The sequence below is a fragment of the Paramormyrops kingsleyae genome, chromosome 7 (genome assembly GCF_048594095.1).
Source record: "Paramormyrops kingsleyae isolate MSU_618 chromosome 7, PKINGS_0.4, whole genome shotgun sequence".
In the NCBI taxonomy this organism is placed as follows: Eukaryota; Metazoa; Chordata; class Actinopteri; order Osteoglossiformes; family Mormyridae; genus Paramormyrops; species Paramormyrops kingsleyae.
Window position 1 is genome coordinate 29,985,400 of NC_132803.1, and position 27,486 is coordinate 30,012,885.

A 27,486-nucleotide genomic window follows, 5' to 3' on the forward strand; every position below is an offset into this window, starting at 1 on the left:
TTGGCATCGACGTTTCCTGTCTACATTTTTTTTATTAGTTTTTGATACGATTCTGGGTTGTATGTGCACGGTCCAGGTGCTGACGATTGAAGTGTGCTGCAATTTCTCGGCTGCTTAGTTTACTTGCATTTATCTATCCTGTCGTCCGTTGACAGCGACATCACTGTTATCCTTGCAAATGTCGAAAACATTTTAAGCAAATATAAAGCAAATTTGATGTGTCAATGTTCAAAACCAATAAATATGTAAAAGCAGACCATACCATTGAGTGTCTTTTTAAATTGAAAACACGTCAGTGATCACATGACCCCCTTTCCATTTGGGATTATTGAGTCGAAGATGGCCGCCTGCAAGATGGCTGAAGGTGTTTATACATAGTTCACTTACACTCATCGACCTAATTCAGAATGGTATTGGTCACGTCTACCCAACATCACTCTTAAAATGTTTGGGTGGCTTTAAACATTTGACCCAATCTGATTAATAAAATTAATGTTCATAGTCCTAATTAAGATATGGTCAGCTTTCAATTAACTTAAAATCATCCTACAACAACATAACCAATTTGTGATTTTTATCAGTTAGAGAGATATGTTATTTCGTAGCACAGAAATTAGTTACTATAGATATACTTTTGTTTATGTTCCGCTAAGTATTGGCCCACAAATTAATCTTTATAGTAAACTTTTATTATGGCGCCATCTATTGATTAGTAATGGTGGTTTCATAACATCGAAATAAAAAAGATACAGTATTTGGAATTAGGGGATTATAGTAATCTTACAAATGTGATTTTTACAAGAATAAACCTGTTTTTATAAATTGACGTAAATTTGAACAGCTTTCGCAATATAATGAATAGCATTTCAAAGGCATGTATTTTTAGGGTACTGCCAGGTATGCTCTGTGCGTAGTGGTGATTGAGAAAATTTCGTTTAAAGTGTATCCTGCACTGGGTTACGAGGAAGCCACCAGGCCAGTCATTTTCCCCATGTGCACGTCTGCCATATGAGCGCACAGCCGATTGCTTTTATTATTTTATGATAATAAATAGGAGCCTTCTGACAACGCTCCGTAGCTGTAACGGGTGCGCGCACGGCGCAGAATGAGCGCGCGGCGTATCGCCCCTTTGTCCCAGAAGCCCACTGCGCGCTACAGAGGAAACCCTGTTAGCGCAGGCCGCCATCTTGGACAGTCAGACGGTACAGCTTAGGGTAACCTGCCGACCCGTCACTGAGCCGGAGACCAATTAATATTCAAACAAACAACCCAAGAAACCCCCCTAACAACGGTAAGCATATCAACACAAATAACAACGAGTGTGTGTAGCGAAGTGTCCGCGCTTCGCTGACGAGATTTGAGGAACTGCCGACACACTGTACCTGTTAGCCTGCTGGGTATTATTAGCTAGCTAGCTAGGTGCGTCGGAGCCAGAGGAGAATTCTCCAGCTGTTGGAACAGGGGTTCATTGGTATTGTCTGAAAATAAAACTAAGGACGTTTGGGGTGCCTATAACCAAAATCACAAGCATGTCCTAATTTAGCTGATCAACTGAGGACCTACGGGAACTGAAACGACCGAAAACAGTGTATTAGTGTTTTCTTTTTCCCCACTGACGGCCAGCCAGCTAGAATGGCTTAAACAAGATGAGTTTGACAAGCATGGTGCTTAAAAGCGAGCTTTCATCACAATCCTCCCTGTAGGATTCCTGCAGCAGGCCCCCGAAGCGGGTTAGCTAGCCGGGCGCCGATGATGGAGAGATCGGTGGCCGTGGGGGTTCCCGCTTCCCGGTGTCATGTGAACCGTCAACGCCCGATATTTTTTTTGTACGTCGTGCTCATTATATATTGTTATTCATTGATACCGATGTATTGCGTTTTCTTGGAAGCAGCGGTTATGCTCCGGTCACTGACACTTCCTGTTCAGCCCAGCAAACCGGTATCACCTGGGCTGTACGTATGCGGTGGGTTGCTTTAAATAGTACTGGGTTGTTATTGTCGCTGCCTTAAGCCCCCCGTAGTTTTCATTTGTTCATTTTTGTTTTATATTGCCTGCCTGAATTATCATGAGATTTTTATGAAATGACAGCTTTTATTCCAGTCTTAGTCTTTTTGATGTCCGGGTAATGCGGCCTGTTTAGACAAACCGTCGTTCTCTTTCGTCATCCGTTGGTGGTAATTTTTTTCTTTTAAGTTTACATGCTTCTTTATATGCTTTTAATTCCCTGCTGTGGGTAATTCACCCAGGTAGGTAGTTAAATAGTACGAGCCAGTTGGCTAGGGTGATCGGGTGGATACGTTACGTGAGTCATTGGTGTATGCAGGCCTCTCGTGTCGGATATAGTAAAATACGGTTAAATTACCCTTTATGGGGACTTAAAGGCAGCTTGGTGCGCTGCGTTTCCTCGTCCTCAGTATTTAGCATAACGTTGTACTCGTCCGTTTAAAGCGAATTTAGCGTGAGATTTCTTTTAGTAGAGGTGTGTGTCAATACTGCAGAGGTGCCTTTATAAAATGTCATTTTCCTTGGCTAAATGCGTCAGCTAAAAGGTGGATTGTGGATAGTTTTCGGTGTGGAAATAAGATGAGGCTCAAAAGCCAGGCAGGGAGGTTGTAATTCCTGGATCCTTCCAGGAAGTTGATTGTAAGTCCTCAAATGATGTGATAAAGTAATTCCGGAATAAAACATTTCAGTTTTGAGTTTTTGTCCTTATCCTTAATGTAACTGGACATAGCTGTAACTTTTGTTACATATTAATCTAATAGACATGTTTGGCTGCAGAGGTGATCCTACTGCCAGTTTTTCCCATGCATGTTACAGTTCAGTGCGGGACAGTTTCCCTGCCTGTAAAGCATGTTGACTTTTAAGTGACAGTCAGAGGTGGCATGGATGACTTGTTAAATGTTTAACTTAAGGAGGATGGAGAACCCCCAAGGGAGACTAAGTAATGAATAGTAGATGGCTTGATTAAGAAACTTTTGTTCCTAAACACTGGAGATACATGTTAACTGTACTTGTGTACCAAGGTTAATTTCCACCTTTGTTGAACTCTCGCGGGTTGGAAGAAAATTAATTAGGTATAATCATATTTAGAATGATAGTGTTTAGCACATATCAGAGTACAGATGGTGGTTCTAGTTGTTCTCTCCTACAGTTTACACTGGTCATGTTGGCTTAACATGAAGCTGCAGTATGTTGAGGTTAAACTTAATCTCAGGTTATGCATGCTAAACGTTTATTAAACTTCTCAGTTTTTGAGATGTGCTAATTGGATAGGCACATGGGGCCAGGAGGCTGAGCCTAAACCACCAAAATCACTTTCCCTTCCACACACATCCCCCAACGGATGTGGGCGGCTCGCTTCAGGAATGGGGAAGCTGTTTTGCCCAATAGCTCTGTAGGCATCATGTGCACCTCATGTGATGGTTGGTCTTGCGGGAGATTGTGGAGGTTGGCAGGGATTGGTGCCAGTGGGACCCAATTATTGACGCTAGCTGTGGGGTCATCTGTAGTGGTCACCCCACCCCATGTGTTTTTGTAGCTGGGGATGCAGTTCTCAATATGAAGGGCCATGGTGTTGCTTAGTTGTTTTGAGTCATAATTCTGAAGACCTACTAGATATGCTCATTTTTTTGTATCTCGATCAGTCAGTCCTTATTAGGCTGCTGAAATGTAGAATCTCATTTGTTGAGGAACTCGAGTTCAAGCAATGGTATAAATATCTTCCTTTGATTTGCTCTGACTTTGGAGTCCATATTGAATATTGACTACATATTGAATTTAACTGAGATTAACCCAGAAATAAATAGGCAGTTCCGTGTAGTGGTCCGTTTGAGGTCACATCCACAATTCTGGAATTGCCCATGTACTATTAACAAGCCTTGTTAATATTAGCAATATTAACAAGTGTCAGTGTATGTCCACACATAAACTGTAATTAAGATGTATTATAATTAAGACTGACAAGTGCAGCATGCTTTCGTGACACTGTCAAATCCTTCGGTGCATGTACGCCAGAGGTCTTAGGGAAAGTTTAGGAAGGCCATTTACTTATTAGACACACAAATTTGAAGCATATTTTTCACTTCTAATCAAAAGGTAGCTTGAATCAAGAGGGTAAATAAGTGAGTTGATTGTATGAATGGCCTACTTTAGAAAATGGAGTTTCATCCCACTTTCGGCATTACTCGTATTTGGAATAACTTAGGGATCATGTGCCCAATAACGGCTCGCCACCTCATGATCTAGTGCAGCTTGATGCAAATTTCTTTTACTTTGTGTTACATGTCAGTTGCACCTCAGCCGATCTGTACTTGGAGACTTGTAAGTATAACAGATGTAACTGGGGGAGGATATGAGTCAATACCAGTGATTTGCCATGTGTATATTTAAAATTGTGCTGTAGCTGTTTTTGGTGCACTTTTATTAATGACTGTCTTCCCAGAAGACAGCAGTAGTTGCTCCGCTTGAGACACTTAGGCTTGCGTTAAAGGCATTGATGTTATGTAAACTTTATCTGCTTACACCCCCCACTCCCCAGCAATGGACCTTCTGCAGACAGTTTTTGAGTAGATCGCGAAGCTTTGAGTACTGCTTCATATTAGAGTTCTGGCTCTTTATTGCCATTTAAAGTAAATGAATCTTGCACCAATAAACATGCAAACCAAGACGATAGGTTGCATCAGTGTGAATTTTGTATCTTTCAACCCGGACGCAGTCGACTTTACTGGTTATATATGAAGAAGAATGCACCTGCACAAATTAAATGTGTGTTGTGGAGGACTTGCCATTTCACTATGACATGCATTCATATTAATACATGCCAAAATATCCCTGCAGCCAGCCCATGTGAAATAACACATTTTTCCTTGAGACTTAGTGTAGAATTTCTAGTGTGCGCTACATGTATTTAGGCGAGTGCAATGAAGGTAGCCCTGCTGGCTGGTGACCGTATTATTTGCACATATTATTTCTTTCAGAAGGAGAGCTCATTCAGAATAGTGTGTTTCCTGGAGAATCCAGGTCGTTCCTGCTCTGTGTGGGTGGTGCCTTCTATGTAGACAAATCCAGTTTCTCAGAAGGGAAAAAATGCATCTTTATTTCAGATGTTACTGATCTGTAGAAGTAGGTAATGGTAAGTCTGCCATTGATTGTGTGGCAAATTTGCTTACTCTGACTGGTTAGGGCTGGTTCATGTTTGCTGTGGATGTGGACACACCACAGCGTGCACTGTAATGCCGGACTGTCCACGTTCTTGGATGTTCACACTTTTCTTGCCAGGGCTGGGGTGGCGCTGAAAGCCAAGTAGTTATGAAGTATGATATGGATGTAATTTATGGATGTAATGGAAGTATTTTACTAAAGCCTATCATGCATTATTTACTTACAGCAGGGGTGGCCAACCTTATCTGCAAAGGGCCGGTGTGTATGCAGGTTTTTGGGATAACCTGTAGGTCAGCTGTTCAAACCCAGGTGTGAGGACTCTTCAGCCAATCAGTCCTCTAATTAGGGAGTTGCAGCGAAAACCCACCCACACACCGGCCCTTTGCGGATAAGATTGGCCACCCCTGATTTACAGTACGCAAGGACATTGACAGGTAAAAAAAAAAAAAATGCAAACGTATTTTATGTGCAGCCATCTGGGAGTCTATAATCCTGTAGCGAGCAGTCATGTAAATTATGGTATATTTGTACTTCATCAGCCAGCCTTAATTCAAATCCACTAGCCATGTTTGCTTTAAGTCTGATCAGAGAAGGTAGAAAAGGTGTTTATATACAGTCTTTGGTCTGATCTCTTTTCAGACTTTCTGCTAGTTTTCCCCTGGTCTATGAATGATTGAGGCATGTTTGCATCACAGGACAGAACATCCCCATTGTTTTGATTTTCAAGTGGTGTGTGTGCCCTCGCAATTGCATCACAACAGCCATGTGTGCTTTGGCATATTCGCTTCAGTAGTAAGTAGAGATGTACTCATTGTATCAGCCAAACATCAGTACTCGCTGGTACAGCAAAAATCGGCCATCAGCCTACGGTTAAAAATGAGCTTATATTTACCACCAATAATTCTGTTTAAAATGGTGACCCATTTAGCTTTGCACCAGAGGTGCACTGATCCAATATTCGGATCAGTATCGGTGGTGATCCAGACATATTTGATAGATCAGGTATTGGCCATACATTTAGTTTTTGTCAGTCTCTAAAAAGATAGCTCCTATTTTGTGTTAAATCTGTTTGTACAATAAATCGCACAACAGCTCTTTCCCATTTTAGATGTGTTTTCCTGGCTGCCAATGGGTGGATGTGAGCGCAGTGATTTCCGCCTGCTGTGACATCATGCACATATCCTTTGCAGTATGAGGAGCATAAGAATATCAGATAAGAGGGTAACAATCTGGAAGTATTTTACCCATTTAATAACAACTAGTAGCACAGTGATTTGCAATCTTTGTAAAAACAAAGTTTTGAGAGGTGGGAGTAGCGTTTAGTGGAGAATCGCACTAAACAAAGCGCATACAATTGTGCGAGAACGTGAGTAATATGAAGCAAACAATGTATGATTTGGGCCTTTTTGAGCACTTACTGCAGCTTGAGGGGCTGCTATCGCAATGAAGTGTAAGTGCCACTGTTGCCAGTGGCAGACAAATTGTGGGGCATTTTAAGCATTTGCCACTTGCGTATCCTCGCTTGGAAGATATTCAAATTCAACTGCAAAATGCCACAAAAACGCCTAAAACAAGATGTACAAATGAGGTGAAACAGTATATTATGTATGTTTCTAGTAGCCTAATTAAAGATTTTTTGGCATACATTTTTCATCTGTATCTACTAGTTTTAAAATTTTAATTATAACTATATATATGAATGTGTATATATATATATGTGTGTGTGTGTGTGTGTGTGTGTGTGTATATGTATGTATGTATATGTATGTATATGTATGTATGTATGTATATATATATATATATATATATATATATATATATATATATATATATATATATATATATATATATATATATATATATATATATATATGTATGTATGTATATGTATATATATATATATATATGTATATAAAAGTATAAATTAAGTATAAATTAGAGATGGGCGATCCACATTTTTTCAGTTCCGATCCGATTCCGATACACAACTGCTGATACCGATACAGATTCCGATACAAGAGCTCTTTTTGCTTTGTTATACTTTATATATTAATTTTTTAAGCTAGTAAATAGATAGAAAAAATGTATGACAAAAAATATTTAATTAGGCTACTACAAACATACATAACGTACTGTTCCACCTCGTTTGTTTTAAGCGTTTTTGAGGCATTTGCAGTTCAATATGAATATCTTCAAAGCAAGTATACACAAGTGGCGAATGCTTAAAATTTTAACTGTTTTTCTCCCATTGGCGTCAGCGCAGTTACACTTTTGTTGTGATGGCAGCCCCTCTTGTATCACAAGCTGCAGCGAGTTTGCAAAACAGTCCAATTAAGTTAGCGATACCCAAATCATCTATTGCTTTTTGTCTTGCAGTTGCGTGCGCTTTGTTAAATGGGATTGTCCATTAAACGCTATTCCCACCTCAAAACTTTATTTTACATAGATTGCAAATTGCTGTGCTACTGGTTTCTGTTAAAAGCGTAAAATACTCCAAGATCGCCACGTCTTATCTTACGCTCCTCGTACTGCAAAGGGTATGCGCATGACGTCACAGCAGGCGGAAGTCACTGTACTCACCCACTGAGTAGCAAAAAAGACTGAGGGGCACCGATAGCGTTCGATTTGAATGCCGCAAAAAAACACATGTAAAATGGGAAAGAGCTGTCGTGTGATCGATTGCCAAAAACTGAATAAGTAAGTATAGGACGGGGATCGGTCGCGCATGGCCGATACCCGATCCGTCAAATAGGTTGGATCGGCGCAGACTACTCAAGGCATGGCATTGGTTCTCATCTCCTTTTTCTTTTAGGGCGGTCGGCATCTAGCTTAATGGTGCTTTACTGCCACCGCGCCTTTGGTTAGCTTACTGCTCCCAAATTAGGGGGCAGCCACTGTACTTATGTGTATAATAATGTAGACCCAACTCATCGATCATTAAATTAGTTGCCAACTACTTTAATAGTCGATTTTTAATCGATTTAATCGATTAGTTGTGGCAGCCCTATGTGTCAGTAACGCAAGACTTTGATGGTAAACAAAATTCAGTGCAGACAGTGCAAAATCATAAGATATTATGGATTTTATCGCACTTCATGATTAGCACTTCTCTGTTATAAATGTTATAAATATACAAGTCATAAAAAATGTATAGTCAAAATACTGGCAGTAGGACTGTTGTATTTTGGTGGAGTGTCCCTTTAAACCTATTTAAGCATAACCTCTCAGACAATCGGTATTGATGTTCTTAAAATAATCGGCTATCGGTATTGGCCAGAAATTTCCTTATCGGTGCATTCCTAATAGTAATTATGAACCAGCCCTTAGGGGTATTCATGGGCTGAAGTATACAGTAAACAAGTTTCAGAGCTGAATCAGTTTGCCCCTCTGAATGTGCTTAAACACAGATCAGCCTTTATGTAGATTACGGCAATTGATCAGGTTCTCACTTCAGTGGGTGCTGCTAAGCTGCTTGCCCTCCCTCTGGATTTATTTGAATTGAGTTGACTCAGGACCTCACTGACAAGAGGCTATCTTTTATCCTGCATTTCAGTAGGGCTGTCACTTTGCAGCTGCGTTCTCCAGGAAGTTGCAGAGGGCCCTTGGCCGCTGTGAAGATCCTCGTGATTGGGTAGCACCAGCCATGTATGCCGGGTTACGTTCCAGCACATGCCAATATGTTCTTATGCCGGAGGTTCCCGGGATCCAACTGGCGCCTCGTGTTGGGCTGCACAAGATGCAGAAACCAATTAATCAAGCAAGAATGAGTACCTCCTGATTTATCAGAGGTGCCTGACAGGCGACCCATCTTCGGCTTGCATTTTTAGCTCCCCTGTTGCTGGGATGACGACATAGCAGCCTGAACTGAGTCCTCTTGTTGGGGGTTTGCCTCAGCGCCATGGTTACTCATGCCTGTCTTCCTGATCTGCCTTTTTCAGAGCCACAATGGCCACTGCACCTTACAACTATTCCTACATCTTCAAATACATCATCATTGGTAAGTGACTGTTCTTCTTTGGAACAACTAATGGGGGGTGTGTTCAATTTGGCTGGCATTTTCTGCTCTCTAAAGATTGTTCTTCTGATTGATTGGCACATTCTTTCTTTGATATCATTAGTTTTCCATTAGAGGATGTTGTGTTCTCAATGTTGAGATGCTCTTGGATTTCTATGCCCACTGTTGTAGAATATTTAGTTATGTTTTTAAAGCGCAGCTACTCCCTGATAGCCCAGATGTGGTGCACTTTCCTCCAAATGAGAGTCATCTGTGACGACATGTCTGATGTTGGGTCAGAGCTGGCAGGCTGCTCTCATCCATTTTTAATCCCTGATTCCACCCCCCTCGTCTGCCCTCTGAAGTTTCTCGGGGACGTTCTGCCCTTACCCATACTAAGGCTGTCCTAGGTTTTGTTTCCCTTTTGGCATCATTCAGGCTAAATTTTGAATTTCTCTTATGGTTTAATGCTCTGCCTAACATAGTTGTTTCTTTTTCCTTGCAGGGGACATGGGAGTAGGGAAATCATGTTTGCTTCACCAGTTCACAGAAAAGAAGTGTAAGTAGGGCCAGACACATGCCTGTATGTTATTTAAAAATGCTGGTCCATCCTTGTAGTATGTCGTGGCTGAGGGTGAGGGCCACGGGGAATGTAACGCGTGCTGTGGAAGGTACTCTGGCACTGCTTTTCGGACGCAGAAAAGTGTCCATGGTGAGCCTGTGATTTTCCAGGCGCACAGTGAGCCATTCATTGAGAGACCCGTTGAGTACAGAGCCTGAGTGGACACAGGGCGGCTCACACAAACGGGGGCTTTTGTTTGCCCCGCCCCTTTGTTTACAGTGGGACTCGGATGGCGGCGATGCGGGTGTGGGGGAAGGCAGGATGAGGGCACTCACACTTTCTCTGCTCTGATTGCCCCTCCTAACTTGTCAGGGTTGTGTGGGCGCTGGACAGCGGGTGGCAGTGAGGGTACGGAGGACTGGCCCCAAGTCCAGAGCAGTTTTAACGGCAGCAGTCAGTGCTGGAAAGTTCCTTAATTTATTGGGGTGATTTGCTAAAGAAGGTTAGCCTCCTGCTTCAGAATCTTCAGCACATGGCCTTAAATGCAAGTTATAAGTCTTGCTATAGGTCTTAATCACTATGATGACTTCTGACGAGTATAGCTGGGTGGTTACTGATTGGTTCCCCCTCCCACAGTCATGGCGGACTGCCCCCACACAATTGGGGTGGAGTTCGGGACACGGATAATCGAGGTGAGCGGCCAGAAGATCAAGCTGCAGATCTGGGACACGGCAGGCCAAGAGCGCTTCAGGGCCGTCACACGCAGCTACTACCGTGGGGCCGCCGGTGCCCTCATGGTCTATGACATCACCAGGTGAGGAGCCATGGGGGCTGCTGGGTAAGAATTTCAGCCCGACCGCTCACAGCTCATTATCACTGTGTCACATGCTTGGCAGGTAAGGCAAGCGTGGAGTAAATTGTGCATTCACAAGAATGTTTTCTTAGCTGATTTTTAACTGCCCTGTGATGTCTCTGAGATGATAATTTGATCTCCATACCTCCTCATGATGAGGTGTGAGCTCTCCTGAAGGGTGCTATGTACTAGATGGACAGTAGATAGATGGCTGGCTGGCAGTATGGTTCAGCTTCCTGGCCAGTATGGGTTTGCAGATAGTTTGAGTCTCATGGTGGGCTGGCTGCTACACAGCTGGTACAGAGTACAGCTCTCTTCTCTTGTCAGGTTTTTAGATTAGTGTTCTGTCATGAATATGAACGTAGTATGCTTGTTGTGACAAAAGGAGTCGGGACATTCATCAGACTTCATATTGAGTGTCCTAAATAAAGTACAGTGGCCCCTTCGTAGACTTTAACCAAACTTTAGGTAGGTGATTTTCGCTCAGTGGTCCTGGCGTCTTAGAAGTGCAGCATTGAGCATGTCACATGATAGCGATCTTCCTAGTTACAGGAATGGAGCTCATGAGTAATGTCTGAACAGATGCCAGTGCAATCTTGATGTTTTGGGTCTCCGCTGGCCCAGTATCAGGTCTCCATCACTGAATTGGTCTCAGCACGATTACTTCGGACCACTAATACAGATGAATAATTGTGAATGAATGAATGTTACATTTATGTAGCGCTTTTCAAGACACGCAAAGTGCTTTACAGAACCAATGGGGAGTCACTTCAACCCCCACCACTGTACAGCACCCACCTGGATGATGTGACGGCAGCAATTCTGTGCCAGTACACTCACCACATGGTAGCTAAGGTGGTGAAGGGGCAGGAGAGAATTCACCCATTAGATACTGAGTATGAAGCTCTTCTTATTTTCACTGCTGAAGGCTGTATTTCATCAAGGCTTCCGAAAGCTAACACTAAATGCTCGGGGTAGTGTGCATTGGAGGTGATTGGTCCAGTTAAGCGGGATGATTTGACATTTTCTAGTTTTAGCAGGACGGATGGATGAAAGAGTAGGGGAGACTTATCTGTCACACTCAACAATAGTCATTGACCAGGTCTCAGCCCATTTTTGGCATTCGGGTTTTTTCCAATATGCTGTCATGCCATCAAGTTTCTGTCTGTCCCTATAGGAGAAGCACATACAACCACCTCAGCAGCTGGCTGACTGACGCAAGGAACCTGACCAACCCCAACACTGTGAGTAAAACCCCACTACACTCTGCATCTTTTATGGTCTCTTAGCTGTGTTTGACCCTCCCCCCAGGACTGGGCCCACAAAAACGATTATTTAGTTACATATGCCATCACGGCTCCTTGCTGGTCTATTACATTTGCCCATTGCATTAGTGAGCCAGTAACTTTGTTGAGAGGCTTTAGCCATGTAGTCTGTGACGCTCGCTGATCTGCTGGTGTTCTGTCTGAGTGAGGTCTGCCACACGTCCAGCTTTTCCAACATGTCACAGCTCGTTTGCATACTTCTTGCTGATCTTCATTTAAATGTCATTCATTATGGGAAGCTATATTCTCGTTTCCACTGGTGTGGCTGGTTAGATTTCCGTAGATGTTCCGAGGCTTACTACGTGACACGTGCACCGGGCATTGCTTGAAATCATGACATCCTTCCCTAAGTATTTGATGGTACGGAAAATGTCCCGTGAACATGATTATAATGATTTGGAGCCCAAGCTGCCTCTGACAGAGGAGTGTGCTTTAAAACATCTCTTCTAGCACTGAGAATACAGGCTCCCAACCTGGAAGTCTTCGTTGAAGGCTCTTATCGTGTGACTTGGCATTAATGCTGGGTTATAAGTGTCCGTTGACATGCCCATGCTTGTCGTGAAGCAAGAGCTCCCTGTTTGCATCTGACCAGTGGGTGCCCCCTACAGGTGATCATTCTCATAGGCAACAAAGCTGACCTGGAGGCCCAGAGGGACGTCACATATGAAGAGGCAAAACAATTTGCTGAAGAAAATGGTGAGAAAATGGTCCCTCGTGGGAAGAGCTAACTTATGTTGAATGATGGTTGAAGTTGATGCTTTAGGATGGGAAGAGTACAGATTGTTGGCAGAGTCACATGTCGTCGTTTTCATTCTTACAGGCCTGTTGTTCCTGGAAGCCAGTGCAAAAACGTAAGTTCCCTGAAGTATATCTCAAACCCTGTGAAATAATGCACATGTACCCTGAAAATGACTGTCTTTCTGCTGCCCCCCCCCCCCCCCCCCCCACAGAGGCGAGAACGTGGAAGATGCATTCCTGGAGGCTGCCAAGAAGATCTACCAGAACATCCAGGATGGAAGCCTGGACCTCAATGCTGCTGAATCAGGGGTGCAGCACAAGCCCTCTGCCCCCCAGGGTGGGCGGCTAACCAGTGAACCACAGCCCCCCAAGGAAGGGTGCGGGTGCTAATGATCACCTGTTCCCCCAAGCCACCCCACCCCAATCTCACTCAGACCCTGCTATCATGCCCAACCCCCCCTTCCCCTTGCCCAAGTGCGCCCCTGCCTGCCCAGTCCCTGCTGAACAACATAAGCTGTGCTGGAGGGGGGCATGGAGTTTAAAAAGAACACAAGGGATGGGCCTTGAGCTTGTGAGCTGTCCATTTTCCACTTTGCACCCCCCTCCCCCCCTCCATTGCTGCCTCTCCTGCCTCCTGTCCATCAGTCCTCCTCCTGTTCTCTACACCTGCACCTTCATGCAGACCATCTACTCATGATACCCTGCTCCATCTGTCATATCCCAGGGACCCAAGTCCCAGACAAAGGAATGGACACAGTACCATTCAAGAACAGAAAAGAATTAAACCCTTTTTTATTTTTCATTTTATAGTTATTGTATGTATATAAATATCGGTACCTTCATGAAATTTGAATGAACCCCCGTGAAGTAGACTGATGCTCAATCTGACACACTATCAATGTCTGCATCACCCATGCATGGTTTAATCTAGGACTTTTTAGGTTAAATGTGTATGATTCTACTTTGCTGTTTCAAAGACTTTTAGCTGGCGGTAGAGAACAGGTAAAGATGTGAGGTACACCCCCCCCCCCCCCGCCCCCTAGAGGGCACCATTCGGAGTTGAGGTTCAGAGGTGGAATGGGGTGGGAGGACTTTCAGGTTCCCTTAACGGGACGTGTGATAAATCTGCTCCCACCTTTCTAAATCTAGCTCACCACTTGCCTTGGCAGACTGAGATCAAGTAGATCCTGTCGAGGTACAAAGACAAGCTCAAACTCTCCACACTGGCAGGTCAGCAGAATTTCCAGTGAGCATTGCCACATGCCCATCTGTGTACTGGGTAAATCTGAGGAATAGTTGAAGGCACTTGAGTGGGGGAACTTTGTTCCTTCCCTGTCTACTATAAAAATCATCTTCACTATTTGTTATACTGTACTGTCTTTCATCTGTCTCCAAAACCCCTGTCCATATCAATTTTTGTTTCCTGCAAATTTTCATTTGTTGCCTTACTGTCATTATGATTAATATTAACATCTGATGCTACTCTTTGCTTGCTCTTCATTCTGGTGTTTGACACATTTGTCAAGACTTTAAAAATGTTTTTTGTTCTTTATATTTTTATTGGGTATTGGACTTCAGTGGAAGTGGATCCTGTGTGTAAAAAAAAAAAGGGGGGAGCTGTTGCAACTGTGGGAGGGATTTAAAGGCGAGAGATTTGAGAAGCGAGTTTGAGCTGTAAACAGATGCTGCTGTCTTATAGGCTTGTACATTAATGAGGCAAAGTGTACTCTACCAAGCAAAGCAGGCCATTCGCAATTTATGTACCATAGAAATTAACAGATTGGGCTGCCTGTATATATCGCTAAATATCTGTAGCAGCTATGACCCATGGATGACAAAAGATTAAGGATAGTGTGGGGGGATACAGGTGACATCAATGGGATGCTTGTAATTCCCACATTGTGAAAACAATGGTTTCCATTGGTAAGTTAATATGGTCAGGAGTCCTTTGTGAGAGTGCACACTTGCCTCACAAGTGACATCTTGTGGCCATTTCAGTTATTTTCTCCAACACTTCTGGTTTCTCCCTGGAGTCCTATTTGTAAAATGGAGGTCGGATTGAAGGCTCTGAAACCCCTCCAACCCATTTTTTAAATCCCACATGTAGAAATCTGTATGGAGGGCCCTGTGTTGCAGACCAGTCACAGTTACAAAGGACTCAGGGTCAGGGGGATGGCATACTGTAAGCGGAGTGAGGTCAGGGGATCACATGTCCCATGTCCTCACTGTCTAGGTGACCAAGTCTGGCTCTCTGCTTGTGACTTTAAGAAAAAAAGTAAATATGTATAAATTTTGAAGGAAGTGTGCTAACCTTTAAAATGCATTCTGCGTGTATATGATTTTAAATGGTTGACATTTTGATTTTAATAATAATAAAATGTCTAGAAAAAATGTTAATAGATTTTGTACAGTGTGGCTTCATTCTCATGTTGCCCTTTTAGAATGCAGGAAGTGCTCTGAATTATTATTGTCCTTCCCAGCTCTGTGGAATATATTGTCATGATATTCCAAGTCTTTTCCTTAGTCCCCCCCCCCCCCTTCCAACACGTTATCATATTATATATTTTAATCCTGTGCACTCTCCTTACCTGGATTTTGTGGAAAAAATTGTCAGCTTGAGCACTTTAAGGCAGAACTCAAAGTTGACAGTTTGAGTTTTGTTCCATATTTTTGGGCAATTACAACTTGTAAGCATCTTTTCAATTCACGGCTGGTTTTGGTAAATGTAGCGTATGTACAGATTTCGGTGTTTCTTGGAAAGATCCTCCAGATCACATCTGCTGGGGAGGCATTTCTTATATCTTGTCAAAAGCGCGTGGTTGCTGCTTTGGGGTCAGATGTAAGGCCTGGTGTGCAGGAAAGCTTACTTGGCTTTTCCTGCTTCCTCTTCCAGCAAAGTAATCTGGCCGTTAGATGGGTTTGCTTGTTCTGGTAGCACGGTGAGCGAGGCTGTGCCTGAGCCTTAGTCCTTATTTTTAGTTCTGTGCAGTTTGGTTTCATTTGCCCTGTGCTCATTCTGCAAAGAATGCCCTTGATTCTGGACTGTGGGAGGGAGCCCTAAGAGATCTCAGCTGCACCATTACGGCTAACTTACACCAGGGGTTGGAAATATCGGTCTCTGATACCCAGAGGGTTTTAAGCTCCATTTATTTAGCTATTGATTTGGTCTTTGAAATGCTGTGACTGGCCCAATTTACTATTTTGGTCATTCCACATTGTGGGAAGTAGCATTTGGTTATCTTTGTGGGGATAAAAGTTGAGAGAGTCCATTAACTGTTCAGAGTGACTGCTTATAGCACACACATGGGAACTTCACTTTCCGTGGGCCTCAGTTTATAAATTCTTTACGCAGCTTTTTTCTTTTAAAAAAAAATAAATAAAAAATAGTTGAGATTCTTATGCCACTTGAAACGAATGAGGCCCGAGGTATGGTTTTGCACACACTGATGCCCTTGAGAACTGGAGTTACAGCACCAAGCCTTTGACCTAAAAAGTGTTTGGTTTAGTATAGAACCTTACATGACCAGGTCCCAGGAAGAGGGTCATCTGCTGACCTGTTCTTAGCTCAAAGGTGATGGACATTAGTGTATAATTAAATATGCTGAACTTGGGACTGTATCAGTGACCCTGATTTACAGTTTTGTGGCCTTGATCATCTAGAACTACTGCAACCATTGCTTTGGCGTAAAAAGCAAGTGTCTAGTCTTCCAGAAACTTGTATTGTATGAGACACCATTGGAAAGGGTCAGGGAGGGAAACAGCAGTTTACGGGGCGTGGTGTCTTGCTAGCTGTGGAGTATGGATCAGACAGACTGGTACTTCAGCATGTTTTGTTTGAGGAGACAGCAGATGAATTTAACAAAGCATCTGAGGCATAGCGTTTGGTGAGCTACACTAATCAGTCCTGGGTCAATGGTAACCCAAAGGCTGAAGGTTTGACCGCTCTCTAGTCTCGTGAAGCATGGTTTATTAAAAAGGCCACATTCAGTGAGTCTTCTGACCAGAGGAATGCCAGTGCAAATCTGGTTAGGAAAACATTGAATTTTGTCATCTTTTGAACGTTTTGTTTAAAGACAAACACCAAATGTAACATCTGAAGTTACTTTACATATAGCTGAATCTTCAAGTTTAATGTTTTATTATGGCATCTGTAATGTCATGACACACCCATGATCTGCTATAAAACACAAATTGATAAATATTGTCTTAACTTACCCATTCAACATTGTATTTCCATGGACTGCCATGCTATTGGTCTATTTATAAATAAAGTATGTGTACTGTACATAGAGAATTCCGTGGCTCTTTAATGTTCTAAACCTTTGTTTAATCATGCTTTTGTGTCAATATCCTTTCATCCTTTGCTGGATTTGGTTTCAGTAATTTAATGAATTGTCTCCATGTTATATCAAGGTCACAAAAGCATCACAGTAGAATTTGGTAGTTTTTCATTCAATAAAAAGCTTCATGTAACTTGTGGAAATTGCAAAAAATGGCTCCATTACAGTCAGTGTTTCCTCTACCTTCAGCAATCAAGAATATGCAATAGATTATTTACAGGAATCTAATCAGATGACATGAAACTTTCATTGGTTAATATAACCTTACTGCTAGTAATTTGTTTAGTGTAGAAAGATGAAATTGCAAACCTGTTCAAACCATATTGAATTTGAAATTACCTCACCGTTTAAGCATTTGTACTACATGGATCATATCAAATCAAATAGGTTCAGACAGGATCAGACCAGGTTGTTCAAGCCAGCTCAGGCAATGTAAACTGTAGTAGTGTGTTCATGAAAGACTTTTGGTTTTCCAAGGTGGGGATATGCATTTTCTGTACATTCAGCTACAAAATTAGATTTCTTGCACTGCAGTAGGAAGTAAATGTTAGGAAACAAACAGTAACCGTTAAACCAGTGAGTATCAGTTGCACTGACAGTACAGAGCTTGCAACCTGAGCAGTGGCTAACACAGTGCACTGGAACCCATACTGGGTAAAGGTGGTGGCAGGAGAGCAGGCCAGTTCCTTGGTTGTCAGGGGGTAAAAAACAAATACAGTTTGGATATGAACAAGCGTTTGTTATACCTGTAACACAATTTGAAAGATTTTAATGAAATCTGTAATTAGCAAAATAGAAAAGCACCACCACTCAGTTAACACAATTACTCTGGTGTTTGCACCAGGGTTATAGGGAAGGGGATAGGAAGGTATGTACAAGGACGAACGCCAAAACGTAAAGTTAGTATTCTGAAATGGTGACACCATTAGGATGCAAGTCAAATACAGTGGCATGTTCTTAAACGTACAAAAAAGTACCGTGTTACGTTGTACAGGCAGAAAGGGCAAGAGCGATGGCCAAAAGGACTCCAATACTGAAGTCTTATCAACAGTAAATTAAAAATAAACCACATCCTAACAGGTTGGATGCAAAGTGGCACGTCGGTTTGGTAGACTTTTTTTTTGCTTAACTGTCCATCACCTCCGCGTGTAACCAACCCTCTGGCTTAAATAGCCAGTGGTGTAGGTTGCTTTTTTGGTTTATCTAAAGTATAGTCTTTAAAAACAGCTTACCAACCACCTGGGAATTTATAACAAACGCCTGTGATGTCATTATTAGGAAGCTCCTGAGTATTTTGTGAAAAAAAAAAAACTAAAAAAAGACTGTCAAAAAATATCTGTTAATGAAGACCACAGTTCTTTTAAGACATCAAAAATGTCAAATTATATGCCAACACTGCAGAATTCCCCAAGACTTCTGGGCACAAGTGTTTATGATAGGGACACATCAGCAGACAGACCTTGTATATACCATAGACTTAAAGGCTTTTACTGAATAAACATGTAGTGCAAGGCCATGTTACTCGGCTTGTCTAAGCGGTCTCTGCTTTTGGGTTTATGGTTCTAAGGCACGGATACGAAAAGGTCCCACTGTTCCAGATTGGCCCCGGCTCCCCAACTCTGCCCACCTGCAAAAGCACACAACCCTGGCTGCAACCAATCATGTGATCATCACCATGCCGTGAAACAAAGGTCATTCTGTTTAGCTTAATGGGGATGAGACTCCTCTGCCCTGACAGGCTCTCGGCCCAATTCCAAGCCGAGAACAGACCCTGTTGACACTCACGGGGATGGCTGAGTAAACTGAAATAAAACAAAAAATGAAAACAAAAAGCACATTGATCTCTGTCCTGTAACCCTTCACATTCCCCACCGAAATCTCGGCACTATCAAATGGGCCAGAACAACATTTGGACAAACTGGAGTTTGTACCACTCTCCCTTATATCGTATATAAAAATATCTGTAGTGTGGGAATAGAAGACACTTTAAAATATTAAAAACCACAAATTCAGGTGAGGCAGATTCCAATGTTTTTTCATAAAGTTAACAGTTAGTGTTTTGGCTTTTCTTACTGAGCAAAGCTGGGGATCCTTTAAAGGAGCCTTTGATTTCTTGCCTTGCTTAGCACTTTTTGTGTTTTCTGGCCTGGGGTATAGATGGTGCCCCACCCCAAAATGGGCCTCATGCTACGAGTGAGACGAAGCACTCCCTGATCACGGTCCGGCACGTTCTGGGAACACCAGCACCTTTGTCGCTAACTCTGGACAATGTCACTGATCTCTTTGACGGAGGACAGCAGCTTAGTAAAGTCCTGCTGTGCGGCAGCACCCCCAGTGGTGGCCGGACAGACCTGCAGCTCGCGGAGACTACTCTCCAGCTTGGTGACGGCCTCGCGGAAAGCGAACTTGCTCCTCATCTGCTGGATGGAGTCCACGTAGCTGGCGCAGTGCTTGGACAGATTCTTGCCAGCCTCTAGCACAGCACTGTGGCTGCCCATCTGCTCAGAGTTCCGGTCGATGGCGACCCGGAGTTGCTCCATTCCCTCCAGCACCATCTCCCGGGTGGCGGCTGAGTTGGAGTGCCGCTCCGGAGGCTGCCAGGCCTTACGCAGAGGTCGTCGGGGTGTCACGAGGGGGGGAAAGGTGGCAGACGCACCCTGGTCACTGCTAGAGGACCCCAAAGACAGGCAGGGTGGAGACACTGAGGAGGATGGCTTTGGGGACGGCAGCTTCGATGTCCCACCCAGACTGACTTTCTTGCTGCCCTCTTGTCCCGGGGGAGACCTGCCCTGTTCACAGGTGCTGGGGGTGGGAGAGTGAGGGTCAAGGCCCTGCGAGAATGCTTTAGCCTTGGCATCAGGCAGAGTGTCCTGGGAAGGGCTCCAGGCGACTTTTGCAGACTTTGCGGCAGGAGGCGGTGGAGGCGCGGGCTTGAACTTCTGTGATTTACCCTTCTCCTTGTGCTGACGTCGCAACCGGCACTCCTCACCTGCTGCCCCTAGGGCAGGAAAAACATTGGGCTTTAGCAGCTCTGCATGGAGGGCGCTGGTCCTGGAGACCTCGCCCTGACTGGGTAGTCGGCGGAGCAGTTTAGGGGTCAGGGTTGGGGGGCTGGAGCCCGGGCTTGACTCGGGGTCCCTGAAGACCTCGTCTGACATGTCCTCTGCCTTTTTGGGCAATCGCGGAGGGGGGGTGAGGGTGCCGAGGCGGGGGGCACCCTCTTGCTTGTGTTCCGTGGATTTCTTCTGTGGCAGGGCGGGCCGGTCGCGGCAGCCACCAAAGGAGCCTGAGGGGAACTGACGCGACTCCAGGTTGCGAGGCAAGGTGACTGACTTTCTGTCCATGTGGTGGCAGCCAGGGTACATGCTGGAGGCCGAGGAGGAACGCAGGAAGCGCTTGGAGTTGGACAGGATGTCATCCTCTCCAGGGTGCACAGTGTGTGCCTTGCCACTGGCAGCAGGGGAAGCAGGCGCACATTTCTTCCAGGAGTGCATCGGGAGGAGCCCGGAGGGAGCTGGGTAGGCGGCCGCCCCGTTAGCCAAGCCCCCCGCACCATTGTTGGTGCTCAGGAACTTGGCGGGGTCAACGCCAGGGATGCCATCGCTGAAAAGTGAGCCGTTGTTGAACTCCTCTCCACGCATCTCTGACTCCCGGAAGGAGCTGCTTCTCTTGGGGGGAGCCGGGGCGGTCTTCTTCTTCTTCTTGATGAGGTTGAAGAGGCTGGTCCGTGATCGGTCCTTGTCTTTAGGCATCAAGCGATCATCCTCGTTCAGGTTGCCGTCGGGCAGCCTTTCCTTGCCAGGCAGCACTGGGGACGCGGCCACGCTGGGCTCCGGTGGATCTACAACAGGCAGGAAACCAAACCTTGCTTACCCAGTCTGTGTGACCACAAACTCTCCTAAGCATATTATTTTTAATATCTACCAGATAAAGAATAATTTTACATAAACCAATTCCCAATACCGAACTGGTATCAGCCATGCCAAATTAACAGGGACCCTGGTCTCACCTGGACTGTCTCCATCTCGGTCCATGTTCTTGCGTAGGGTTCTGGTCTTGGTCGGCAGCTCTGGGGCCTGCTGTACCGAGCTCAGCTCTGCCTTCTTCCCCAGCTCTGCCTTCTTCCCCAGCTCTGCCTTCTTCCCCAGCTCTGCCTTCTTCCCCAGCTCTGCCTTCTTCCCCAGCTCTGCCTTCTTCCCCAGCTCTGCCTTCTTCCCCAGCTCCTTCTCCACCTCTGCCGGGGGTGGGGGGACAGGCACCAAACCCATGAAGAAATCAGGTTAGGCTGGAAGCAGCATGGTAATCTGGGACTGACTAGGCACAGGGCACAGCCTCGTATAAACAGTAAGTAACACAAAGCCCTGACTGACTGAGGTCACCTACAGTGGGACGCAGCCTGCAGCCCACTCAGCGCACCCCCCAGTAGCGGTTTGGCTTACCCATCCTTGGACCAACTCCCCGCTGCTGTCAAACATTACTGTCTATATAATGTCTATGGTTTTATTTATGGGAATTCCCAATTTTTGCGAATCAGATTCCCCTCGTTACAGCTAAGAGCTTCTACTTAGGAGCCTAAAATCATAGAATGGGAGCAGAAAAGATGACTGACACTAAAGTGCGTGTGTGAGAAAGGAGGCGAAACACACCATCGGAAATGCTGGACTCCTGGAACATGGTTTCAAATGCTTGGTGGGTCTCAGCAAACGATGGTCGCTCTGCGGGGTCCCACTTCCAGCCTTAATGAAGGAAGGAGAGAAAGCCAGCAGATGGTAACAGGGAATCATCACAGACACACACACAGCAGACAACATTACCGTCCAAATGAGCCAGTTCATCAACATGACAAGAGAGACAGGAAATTAATCTCGTGGATCAAAGACATAGCACAGAAACGGGGACATGTAGTCCTTCATGAACAAGGAGGCCTCCAGGACTCACAGGCTCTCATGAGCTGGTAGACCTTCTCCGGACATCCCTCCGGTCTGTCCATGCGATAGTCCTTCTCCAGCAGCTCGTACACCTGGGACAGGTCGATCCCCGGGTAGGGCGACATCCCGTAGGTGGCAATCTCCCACAGCAGTACACCAAACGCTGTCGGACAGAAGGCGGGATTAAGTAGCAGCTTCATACTGGGCCACAATCACTTCTTCTACCTCCAACCTGACACTGCAAACCCCAAATTTTCTGCTTTTTCAGAGTTCTGCTTCTCCAGACGACACCCAAACCCACTCAAGACAAGCATAAACTCGCACCATCAAATTTTTATTTAGAGACCAACTTTCCCATCTTCTTATCAACATGAACATCATGGTGGTCTGACTAAAGCATTAAATAATCTTATTAGGGCTATGTTTTCATCAATGCCCTGCAAGATTTACAATATGAAATTCCAGTCGTTTCTCTGTGAGACAGTGCATCAGTGAGTATCATTCTGGCTCAAGCGGCTCTCACCCCACACATCGGACTTGATGGAGAACTTGTTGTAGGCCAGACTTTCTGGGGCGGTCCATTTGATGGGGAACTTGGCACCGGCGTGGGCCGTGTATGTATCCCCGGTCATTAGCCGGCTCAGCCCAAAGTCTGCCACCTTCACCAGGTGGTTCTCCCCCACCAGGCAGTTCCGGGCAGCCAAATCCCTGGGGAAGGGGATGCAGCAGGCAGCCCAGGTTAGCGTAGGACCCATATGAGAACGAGGCTAATGAACAAAAATTGGAGGTTCTTGCCACATACAAAATACTAGAAGCAGCTAAAAATATCTGAATATAAAAAATATGGTCACAGAGTGTTACACAAAACTGGTGAAATCCAGTTTTAAAGTACTGTTCACGTAAGGAGTATTTAACTGGAATGTTATGATTTCAGAAAGCAGGCCTGTTTTAACAGTAGAAGGATGGGTCAGATTTTTTTGAAGACTACCTTCAGATACCTCAGGACAAGACCAAGCTCCAGGTCCCCCTACAAAAGAACGTGCACACACAGATGCACACACACAGCAGATGAAGTGAGCAGGCAACCTCACCTGTGGATGAAGTTCTTCTTCTCCAGGTACTCCATGGCGGAGGAGATCTGGGTGGCCATGTAGAGTAGCACCACGGCGTTGACCTCCTCCCGGTTACACTCACGCAGGTAGTCCAGCAGGTTCCCGTGGGTCATGAACTCCGTGATGATGTAGAAGGGGGGCTCTCGTGTGCACACGCCTGCAGGGACACGCAAGAGTGTTGTGTATTAACATTATTATAATGGAGAATGAAGTAATGAGCAGAGGTTACAAATACAGGTCAAATGAGTGAAACCTCTGGAATGAGGCCGCATGCTTCTGGTAAGAGCCGCCTTTAGATGTATGGGTGTTTCCAGGGTATGTACAACGAACTTAGAGAAAACATATGGAACATATGCCCTAGCTTATTACCTTTCCATAGAAGACTAAAAAAAACAGTGAGGGCACATAGAATAACAGAGTAATAGCAATGCCTTTCTTACTAGGAACAACATAACCCCCCCAAAACACATTCCACTGATGATTTTGTTCAATTCAACCCCAAATGAACACCAGCAAAGTTCCAGAGCTGCGATTATTCCTTCCGAAACAGGTTGCGCCCATATGGTTGTGCTTAAGGGATGCCAGCAAAGAACACAGCCACACACACACACACACACAGCCACACACTCACACACACACACACACCCACACACTCACACACACACACACAGCCACACACTCACCCAGCAGCTGCACCAGGTTAGGGTGCTTAATCTCTTTCATGACTGCGGCCTCCTTCAGGAACTCCTCCACCTCCATCGTGTCCTCCTGTGAGCAAGCGCACAGCACAGAGGAGACTGTTAGCCAGAGCTGTCCATCACACTCCTGCTATATCGAGCAGCCAGGCCGGCGCTCTCCTATTTTAGTCATTATCTGCTCGTAGTTTGCAGCTCAGCATAGTATCTGTACTGCCTGTAATTACAGGTGCAGAACACTAGCAGTTTTTGTACATCGAGCAATTTCAGCAAGACAGAAGGTACCTTGAGGGTCTTGACGGCCACGGTGAGGCTGTACTTCTTCCAGACACCCTCATAGACCTCCCCGTACTGCCCCCCTCCCAACTTGTGCTTCATGGTGATGTCAGTGCGCTCCATCTCCCACTTGTCATAGTTGGGCGACACTCCGTAGATTGTGGGCTTGTTGCGCTTTGGGGCGGGGTAGTGCAGCGTGGTGATCAGCCCATCGGCCACCGTGGAGTGGTGGTGCACCAGCTCAGCAAGCGTGTTGAAGCGACTCTCCGACGACACGTACAGCTGGCAGGGAAGCAACGAGGAGCAGTGACAGGTAAATATCAGGGGAACGCTACCACGCAGGGAGGGATCTACCATCCCGCCACCCCAACTCTGCTCCTCACAATCTTACGTGCAGAGTCACAGAGAGGCAGCAGCTTACGGTTCCCCCAGATCCACCGGGAGGTCAGACCAGAATAACGCATCTAACAAAACAATGGATCCTGCGACCTTAACAAGGCTGCACTGCAATTGGGGCTGCAAGATATCACATCACAATTGTAGGGTGCATATGCAATAATCACCAGGGCTTAAGGTAAGAGGTGTAAGCATTTGTCCAGACCCCGCTTTTCGGTACCATATGGGCATTTACTTACAGCCACAAGTAGATTAGTAATACGATTACTACCGTTTTGGTAAACCATGGAAGGGATAAGCATTGAAATGGCGGTGAAGAAAGGAACAGCTCAGCAGCCACAACATTTTCTAAAAGAGGAGATATTGTGGATAAACAAGACATCAGTGGTGTGAAGGTGCGTTTTGCAGTTTAAAGTCTGACACGTTTATCAAACAAAAGGATATGCTGAATTTATGCAGATTAACTTAATATTCTAGGCATACTTCTAATCGGTTAATCAAATTGTAGGCGCTAGTAAACTCCCATATATTATTGAAAAAACGAACAAATGTTTACACCTGTCATCGGAAGCCCTGGTGATTATAGTGCATTCACCGTATAATCACGATGTGATATAGTGCAGACCTAGACAAGGTTTCAATACAATTACACCCCCCTCCCCATTCCCCAACAAGCCTCCTCCCAGGATTAATGTGTGCCAGGCATCCCCAGTCCCAGGTCTTTTTAATCAGGGCTAGAGGGCCCCTTAAAGCTCTCCCACACTAAACCACAGTGCCCCCCACAGCCCTGCCCAGCATCACACCAGCCAATGTGCATTTAGAAGGACAGAACCTTCATTCTACGAAGTATGAGTTCTCTGACAGCAGGTAAGGATGGTGACTGGGGGATGCTGCCACGTTCCCTGTTGGACTTATGTCTTTATGAGATGACACCCACCTTGCCGTCGGAGGCCGTGTTGATGCGGTAGTGGTAGACGCGGCCCTCGTAACGCAGCGAGATGGACCTCTGACCCGGGCTGCTCTCGCTCTCGCGCACCAGGAAGCTGCCGTTGATGCCGCTGCTGAGCAGGTACTCGGCGGCATTGCGTGACACGGGCCCGTGGTACCAGCTGTGTTTTTCCAGGCTATTGACGGGCGTGATGTAATTGCTGGGCACCCAGCCCTGTCCGTTCTTGGTCTGCGCCTCGCACCACTCGCCATTGTGGTTGTATCCCAGCACCCGGAGCTTCTCTCCTGCAGGAGGACATGGAGTCGGTCACGACACTCCCACATCAGTCCCAGTGCTTTGCGTTGTGGGTAATTTGAGAATATTTAACTCATCCAATAAGTACATTAATTTCAAATAAATTAATTAATTTGTAATACTGCTGTAAGATTGAGAAGCATTAAAATACATTTTAAACAAAAAATACTTTTGCCTGTTTAGGATATTGGCATAGCCACTCTTCTCAACAATTACAGAATTAAAACAAAACATATTGCTGTGGACTTCCAAGGGCATGGTACTCGCACTGGATGTCTGTGAGAAACGCTTCACCAGTTCTCCTTCACATCCCATCAGCACGAATACCCAGGCATGTGCAGCCCCCGACTTCATGCATGGCTAGATTCAGCCCACCAAGCCTTTCCAGGATCAGCTAATGACATCGCTGTGTGTTTTCCTGAGCCAGTGCCACTTTGACTGACTGTCCCGTGTTCTCCAGGTGCTACGCTACAGTAGACAGTACAGTACAGTGGGGTTTCCAAAGGCCGTAATAATGGCACCACAGGTTATGGATACGCGATACTCTAAGCGCTGCTAGCACTGCATCATATTTACAAACCACATGCGATCTGGCCTTTCCAATAAAATCAGCAGAACAGCCTGGACAGCCAGCAGCAGCATCACACGGCAGATGCTGCACGAGATACGATCATATCTATTAGAGATACTCCGATCAGCATTTTTGGGGCCGATCAACGATTACCGATCACCAAGATCATGATCTGCCGATTGCCGATCACTGCCGATCACAGAATGGCAGGGGAATGGGAATCTTTTATCTATAATCTAGCAGAGTTTGCACCATTTGTAGAAATGAAACTAACTCTAAATTAACTATATTGAGAAAAAAAAACTGTAGAAATAGGCTACACACTGAAGGAGGGGCAGTGACACTTTGGTCAGCACTGTTGCCTGACACCTCCAGGGTCAACACATGAAATGTTCCCCGAGAGTAGAGTGGTTTAGTTTCTCATACTCAGCATATTCAGTTGTATGGCGTGTTCTAAGATGCCTAATCATGTTAGTGGTGTTAAAATGTCGTTGCTTGCTTCCACCTCGAGGGATTTCATCACGACATACATTGCAAACGGCTAACTTTACGTCTTTATTGGACACTTTGAAAAACTTCCAGACGGGAGAACTCATGTTGCCACTAGTAAGCTCCGCTCTGCTGTTGTTTACCTGTTGATGTGTCTGAATAACAAAATCTATGAAACGCTTATTTGCACATTTTTCACATGCACGTGTGAAAAAGTCGTGCGAGTAATTTACGTCAAGTGATCGGCTTTTTTGATGGCCGCTTTTGGGGTTCGCCGATCAAGCTATTTTTTTGCCAATATCGGCCGATCATGATCGGTGGCCGATCAATCGGAGCATCACTAATATCTATAACAACATCCCGTAGATTGGAACAAGAGCTCTGCTGTCATCAAGGCTGCAGAGCTATATCCAGTTGGAGATACAGTGAAGACGATATGGACAGCGTGCGACAGACATGCAGCAGCTTGTTCACAAGGAGGTACCTCTCATACCATAACACTTAAAGAGACCCCATTTCACATATTAATTTGACGTATTCCTGGTAGTTGACAGGAGTCTCAACGTAAAATATTTTAATTCTTTAGACCAAACACCTTCAGCATGTGATTCAGCATAGCAGTGTGGTAATAATTTGGAACCAGCAACTTGCCCGTTTACTCTGATTCTGTTCTAAGGCTGTAACAGTACACGTATTAGTCGTGTAAATTTCAGTAAATCATTTTCAGTTCAGCATATACAAAGAAACAAATTAATAAATTTCTTGACACATGCAGAACTTAAATTCACAAGCACATGTTCA

General features: G+C 45.0%; 2 protein-coding genes across 4 annotated transcripts in view; one reads left to right on the top strand and one right to left on the bottom strand.

Moving 5' to 3' along the window:
* The first annotated feature begins 1,125 nt into the window (after positions 1-1,125).
* On the top strand, positions 1,126-15,032 carry LOC111843475 (ras-related protein Rab-14-like). The gene is made up of 8 exons (XM_023811114.2): positions 1,126-1,291; positions 9,102-9,160; positions 9,663-9,716; positions 10,356-10,533; positions 11,750-11,816; positions 12,506-12,593; positions 12,718-12,748; positions 12,848-15,032. Exons 2-8 carry the CDS (start codon positions 9,109-9,111, stop codon positions 13,023-13,025), a joined length of 648 nt encoding a protein of 215 aa, XP_023666882.1. The 5' UTR covers positions 1,126-1,291; positions 9,102-9,108; the 3' UTR covers positions 13,026-15,032.
* A 1,724-nt stretch (positions 15,033-16,756) lies between these two features.
* The window catches only part of LOC111843474 (tyrosine-protein kinase ABL1-like), a 30,448-nt gene continuing 19,718 nt past the window's right edge, over positions 16,757-27,486 (bottom strand). For 2 of the 3 annotated variants that reach the window (XM_023811111.2, XM_023811112.2), the window contains exons 3-11: positions 25,320-25,615; positions 23,996-24,268; positions 23,699-23,783; positions 22,995-23,172; positions 22,427-22,611; positions 21,914-22,066; positions 21,622-21,711; positions 20,985-21,209; positions 16,757-20,816 (exon numbers count right to left, since the gene is read on the bottom strand). In XM_023811111.2, coding sequence (XP_023666879.2) covers positions 19,231-20,816; positions 20,985-21,209; positions 21,622-21,711; positions 21,914-22,066; positions 22,427-22,611; positions 22,995-23,172; positions 23,699-23,783; positions 23,996-24,268; positions 25,320-25,615 — 3,071 coding nt within the window. In that variant the 3' untranslated portion in view covers positions 16,757-19,230. The remainder of the gene's footprint in view (positions 20,817-20,984; positions 21,210-21,621; positions 21,712-21,913; positions 22,067-22,426; positions 22,612-22,994; positions 23,173-23,698; positions 23,784-23,995; positions 24,269-25,319; positions 25,616-27,486) is intronic. The other variant, XM_072714749.1, reaches the window with a different exon arrangement.

What these genes read in the sequence shown, in the direction of transcription:
- LOC111843475 (XM_023811114.2), top strand. Translation starts at nt 9,109, where the DNA reads ATGGCCACTGCACCTTACAACTATTCCTACATCTTCAAATACATCATC. An exon ending in CTTCAAATACATCATCATTG is followed by an intron (nt 9,161 to 9,662) that starts GTAAGTGACTGT and finishes TTTTCCTTGCAG; the next exon opens with GGGACATGGGAGTAGGGAAA. An exon ending in ATGGTCTATGACATCACCAG is followed by an intron (nt 10,534 to 11,749) that starts GTGAGGAGCCAT and finishes CTGTCCCTATAG; the next exon opens with GAGAAGCACATACAACCACC.